Source organism: Bufo gargarizans, chromosome 4 (assembly GCF_014858855.1).
Source record: "Bufo gargarizans isolate SCDJY-AF-19 chromosome 4, ASM1485885v1, whole genome shotgun sequence".
NCBI classification, from domain to species: domain Eukaryota; kingdom Metazoa; phylum Chordata; class Amphibia; order Anura; family Bufonidae; genus Bufo; species Bufo gargarizans.
In genome coordinates, this window is record NC_058083.1 from 528,112,150 (window position 1) to 528,118,149 (window position 6,000).

Here is a 6,000-nt window from a genome sequence, read left to right on the forward strand (position 1 = left end):
AGCAGGGGAAGCAGGGGAAGTGGCTGATTTGGGGCCCAAACTCAGAAAGGGCCCACCCAGAAGGAGGACTAAAATATTTTATTGTCAGGGCCCACTCAACAGTATTATAAAATGACATTATATGCAGAGACACTGTAGAAAACTGACAGACAGTGGCTGTTGGGCCATGTTTGAAAGAGCTATTGTGACTAGCCACAGGAGTGGCGGGTGCACGGGAGGAGGAGGTTGTGAAGAAGTTCCTGGAGGGTGGCCCCATTAAAAAATGTTCTGTGAGGCCCAGTCATTTCTAGTTATGCCATTGATAGAAATCATAAGATTAATAGACATGTTAATGATAATACATATGATAGAAAATGCACGCTATCAGTCAGGTTGTTAATTGTTGTCTGAGGAGTCCTCAGCCATGCTAAATGCACTTGAGCACGCAAATCATCAAGATCCGCTGCAGGCCATGGTAGCATTTTTAGACCACAGTAGTCTGCTCACAGTAGCGCTAGCAACGTGCGGCCTGGTGTTGTTTGTTCAAGAACGGCTTCTGGAACACGTTGTAGAAATGGCTGTACCACTGGATCCACAACCAAATCAATGTAACACCAAATTGTTAGTGTACCTGAAATGATGACTAGAGGTGTCCAGACACCATACATCACTCGTTCCCATACTGTCTAGTGGCAGATCGCCGGTGGCAGATCGCTATTAGACGGCACAATCTGCCGCTGGCAAGAGCTGATTTTTAAGCATACTTAAAAATCAGAATTGCCTCGTTCATCGGGCAATAGGCGGTAGTATTAAACTGCGAGATGATCTCTAACGAGTGTTCTTGTGAACGCTCATTAGCGATTATTGGCCAAAATATTGGCTAGTGTAATACAGTCTTAACAAATAATGGATAAAACAGTGACTTAAAAGATGCAAAGGACCAATCAGCTTCATATGCTGGTCTTAGAACAAAGTTGTCTAGCATAAAATCCACACAAAAATTTTAAAAGATGCGTGTCTATTTATAATTTTGTCACACCTCGCGAAGTAAGTGCACCAGAAACTGAAATGTAGCTTTAAAGGCTATTTAAACCTTCAAGGACAATTTTTTTATGATTGCATTTTATTTATTTTGGGCTAAAAATAATTTTTTTAATAACTCTATTAAAAATATTCAGCCATTCTATCACAAAGGGTTAACTGTTAACTGTCTAGCTGTGTGAATCGTATTTTCACTTTACCTTTGTGCCAGTCATCTAATAAACCTTTTCTCTAAATTAATTAAAGATCATAAACACTTATTTAAACCACATTCTTATCAGTAAGCTAAGAATTGAGCTATATTGAGAGATAAAAAGAGATGTTAGCTGAGCTGCCTAAAGGAAACAGCAAAAATACAGAGCCTGCTACCAATTGAAAGACCAATTGAAAATGTTTTTTAGCTCAAAATGAGTACAATGCAACAATAAAAAGAATTGCCTCCAAAGGTGTACACAGCCTTTAAATCTGATGGCTGCGTAGACACTGCCTACTTTTAGAAAAGTGGCAAGTGTGCTGTAAATGGGGGAAAGTTCTCACGTTTTGTTTTGCGCTTGTAAAATGTTTCACTCCCTATGGTGTTTTCTATGTTTTTCTTCCATGTATGTGAATTATTTACTGAAATTGTACATTATACTGTTTCTTACATCTATATACTGTACTTTATTTCCTGGCTTGCTATTGCCACAATAAAGCTTGATTGCTTAATAAAAAGATGAATTACATTATTTGGGAAAATAAGAACATTTGTTTGATTTTCCAGGTGAATATTGGATGAGCGACTTCCATCGACATTTCCATGTATCTTTCTATAATGAAGCAGAAAATAACACCATGCAAGCTAATTCAATAACTCCTAATGTACCCTCAGTCCTTCACAGTGGAGATCTATCCTCCGACATTGCTGGTCACAAGATGCCTTTGTCTAATCAGTCACTGATTTTGAAACAAATAACTGAACATCACTGGTCTAATCTTGCTATGCATGAGAGAAATCAAAGACCTAAAAGGGCATTTTTATGTTCAGAATGTGGGAAATATTTTAACCAAAAATCGGATCTTGATAGACACCAGAGAATTCACACAGGAGAGAAACCATTTTCATGTTCTGAATGTGGGAAATGTTTTAGTCGAAAATTATCTCTTGTAGAACATCTAAGAATTCACACAGGAGAGAAGCCGTTTTCATGCTCAGAATGTGGAATATATTTTACCCATAAATCAGCTCTGCTTCATCATCGAAGAACTCATACAAGCGTGAAGCCATTTTTATGTTCAGAATGTGGGAAATGTTTTAGTCAAAAATTGGATCTTGATAGACATCAGAGAACTCACACAGGGGAGAAGCCATTTTCATGTCCGGAATGTGGGAAATGTTTTAGTCAGAAATCATCTCTTGTGGAACATCTAAGAATTCACACAGGAGAGAAGCCATTTTCATGCCCAGGATGTGAAGCCTGTTTTACCTATAAAACAGATCTCCTTCGTCATCAGAGAACTCACACAAGAGAGAAGCCATATTCATGCTCAGAATGTGGAAAATGTTTCAGTCAAAAATTGGATCTTGATAGACATTGGAAAACTCACACGGGAGAGAAACCATTTTTATGTCCTGAATGTGGGAAGTGTTTTAGTCAGAAATCATCTCTTGTAGAACATTTAAGAATTCACACAGGAGAGAAGCCGTTTTCATGCTCAGAATGTGGATCCTGTTTTGCCCATAAATCAGCTTTGCGTCATCATCAGAGAACTCACAAAAGAGAGAAGCCATTTTCATGCACAGAATGTGGGAAATGTTTTATTCGAAAATCAGATCTTGATAGACATCAGAGAACTCACACAGGGGAGAAACCATTTTTATGTCCTGTATGTGGGAAATGTTTTAATCAGAAATCGTCTCTTGTGGGACATCTAAGAATTCACACAGGAGAGAAGCCGTTTTCATGCTCTCAATGTGGCAAATGTTTTAGCCTGAAAGTGGGTCTTATTAGACATCAGAGAACTCATACAGGAGAGAAACCATTTTCATGTTCAGAATGTGGGAAATGCTTTAGTCTGGAATCGAGTCTTGTTAGACATCAGAGAACTCACATGGGGAGAAGCCATTGTTATGATCAGAGTGAGAAACCATTGTAATGATCAGATCTCATACATAAATTGGACTTGCAACTATTTAGCATATTATTATTTATGTAGATTTTTGTCATGTAACTGCATCATTACAATTTGCTTGCTCCTAAAATTCAATTTTTTTTGTAATTTCACCTTTGGCTTTCAACACTGCCTGAATCCTTCTGGGCATGCTCTCGATCACATTAAAGCATGCCTTGACTAAAATCTGTTCCCAGGTCTCTTCTACACATTCCCAATGTTGGTGCGTACTGGTTGACTCACTTGGGTACGAATACAGCTATTCCTTCAAAGCTACCAACAAGTGTTCGATTGGGTTGAGGTCTAGGGACTGTGGGGGCCAATCCAGCACCTCTACTTCATTGTCATTGAACTATTTATTCGCCAATCTCGACATATGCATCGGGTCGTTCTTCTGCTGGAACACTACGTTGTCCTTTTCATATCCAAAGTAAGAAATAACTCGCCTTGTAGGATACTCACATATAGTTCAGCATTGAGACCACCATCGATCCTGGTGAAGTATCCAACACCTTTGACTGTGAAACAACCACATATCATCAGGCTTCCTCCACCAAACTTGACTGTTCCTTCAATTTCTCGATCCATTTGCCCCCTTTTCCCTTGTTGCTTCCAGACCCATTTGCACCCATCAGAGCCAAGTTTATTGACTTTCATCTCATCGCTCCAAATCACCCATTTCTGATCTTCTACTGTCCACTGTTTGTACTTTTTTACAAACGCTTCTTATGAAAGTCAAGGCTTCTTCACCTTTTTTCGGGCCACAATCCCAGACTTCTGTAATGCATGTCGCACAGTGCTTGCATGGATGTCTGTGATCTCACACCTCCACTGCTTGTCACTCAAGAACTGATAGACCTTGTGATGAGCCGACTTGTTGACATATTGCCTGGACGTCCACCTCTTGGCTTTGGAATGGATGGACGGACTTCATTTTGTATTCTTCCAACTGTTATGGCGCTCACATAATGCAGTTTTACCGCTATTGATGACCTGGATGATGCTGTTTCTCTTTTCTTGGGAAATCTTCTTCATGGCTGCTCCTGAGCTATTAGGGAATGTAAGAACAGGTTGTAATTTGTAGTATACAAGAATAAAAAGATTGTTCCACCACCAGGAGCAAAACAGTAACAATGGAGTTACATGACAAGAATCTGCATAACTAATCACATGCTAAATAGTAGCAAGTCCAATTTATGTATGAGATAGCCAAGAAGCCAATCTATAAAATGATGGTAGTCTCACGGTCGAAGCTGTAGTGGATGGTGAGATATGGAGCCTGCATGTCAAAAGTTCAAAACATTGTTAACCTTTTGCTCATCAGTGTAATCTGTACCAGTCACATCTTACTTATAAAAGACCCTTGATGATATTACAACCAGTTGATCAGTCAAACTCATGGACTAATAGTAGACATGTGTTTCATCATAGTAAGTTTGTAACCATAGAATAGGGAGAAACTATTAGACTGGTGGGGTTCCTACCACAGGGAGCCCTACAGTTTTAGAGAATAGGGGTCTTGAATCCTGTAGAGCCCCAAAAATGAACAGCAGGTTGGGCATGTGCACTTGCTGCTCCATTCATCTTATTGGAGCTTATTGGAAGCCCAGCACAGTTCTCAGCTGTCTCCAATATTGCAGTGTATGGTTAAGGGGGTTGTCTTGCCATATATAGTGATATATAGCGCTGGCTCGGCTATTTTCGTCTGCCCTATAGAAATGAATGGGAGCAGGGGTCGTGCGTGTGCTGTGCGCTCCCATTCACTTCTATGGGAGCAGCGCTTGGTGGTGGACGAACCCTGGGAAATCCCCGCTCTGTTCTCATTGTAGGTGCGGGTCGCAGAGGTGGGACCTGCGCCTATCAGACAATGGGGGCATATCCTAGCAATATGCCCCCATTGTCTGTGATGGGAATACCCCTTTAATGACTAGGTAAATTTTCATTTTTGACATTTTATTTTTTCCCTCCCACCTTCTAAAAGCCATAACTTTTTACATTTTTCATTCACATAGTCACATGAGAGCTTATTTTTTGTGGGACAAGTTTCATTTTTTAATGGCACGACTTAATTTAGAATATCTTATAGTAAAGCATGGGGGGGGGGTAATTTGTGTGGTGAAATTTTTAAAAAATTAATGCAATTCTGCCATGACTTTTTGGCTTTTGTTTTTATGACTTTCAGGATTTACAAAAAATTACATGACAACCTTATTTGGCTGGTTGGTACAATTGCGTCAATACCAAATTGATACAGTTTTATTATGCTTTACAACTTTTTTTTTTTAAACTGATCTTTAAAAAAAAAAATTTGGGGATATTTCAGTGTACAGAGATGTTTGAGAACTTTTTTGTAGGGAGAGCTGTAGGTTTTATTGGGACAATATTGAGGTACATATGAGTTTTTGATCACTTTTCATAAAAAATTTTGGGGGTGAGTGAGGTGATCAAAAAAACTGAAAATCGACCATTTTGGATTTAATTTTTTTCATTACTTCATTCACCATGTATAGTTTTATATTTCGATAATTTGGACTTTTTTGGATGTGGCAATTGGTGATGAGTGAAGCAAGCTTCGAATGCTACGTTCAAAACTTGGGAATAATACTGTTTGGAGATCCGTCTCCGTACAGTATTAAAATGTATGGCCTCCGATGAGGCAACGTTAGCTATTCGTGAAGTCGCGAGTGACTTCATTGAATAACTTTGGTAATTGATTTTTAAAGTGGAAAACCACTTTAAAACTTGAAACCTGGTAACCTGAAAACGTGAAACTTTAACAACTAGTACCTTGGACCCGAAGCCGAGTTTGGCTAATCGGAGGCCATACATTTA

At 39.2% G+C, this 6,000-nt stretch overlaps 1 protein-coding gene across 1 annotated transcript in view; it reads left to right on the forward strand.

The window, feature by feature from the left end:
* Positions 1 to 4,149, forward strand: part of LOC122935554 (zinc finger protein 436-like) — a 48,703-nt gene extending 44,554 nt beyond the window's left edge. Inside the window, exon 7 of the mRNA XM_044291324.1 lies at positions 1,781 to 4,149. Coding sequence (XP_044147259.1) covers positions 1,781 to 3,153 — 1,373 coding nt within the window. The 3' untranslated portion in view covers positions 3,154 to 4,149. The remainder of the gene's footprint in view (positions 1 to 1,780) is intronic.
* Positions 4,150 to 6,000: the final 1,851 nt, after the last annotated feature.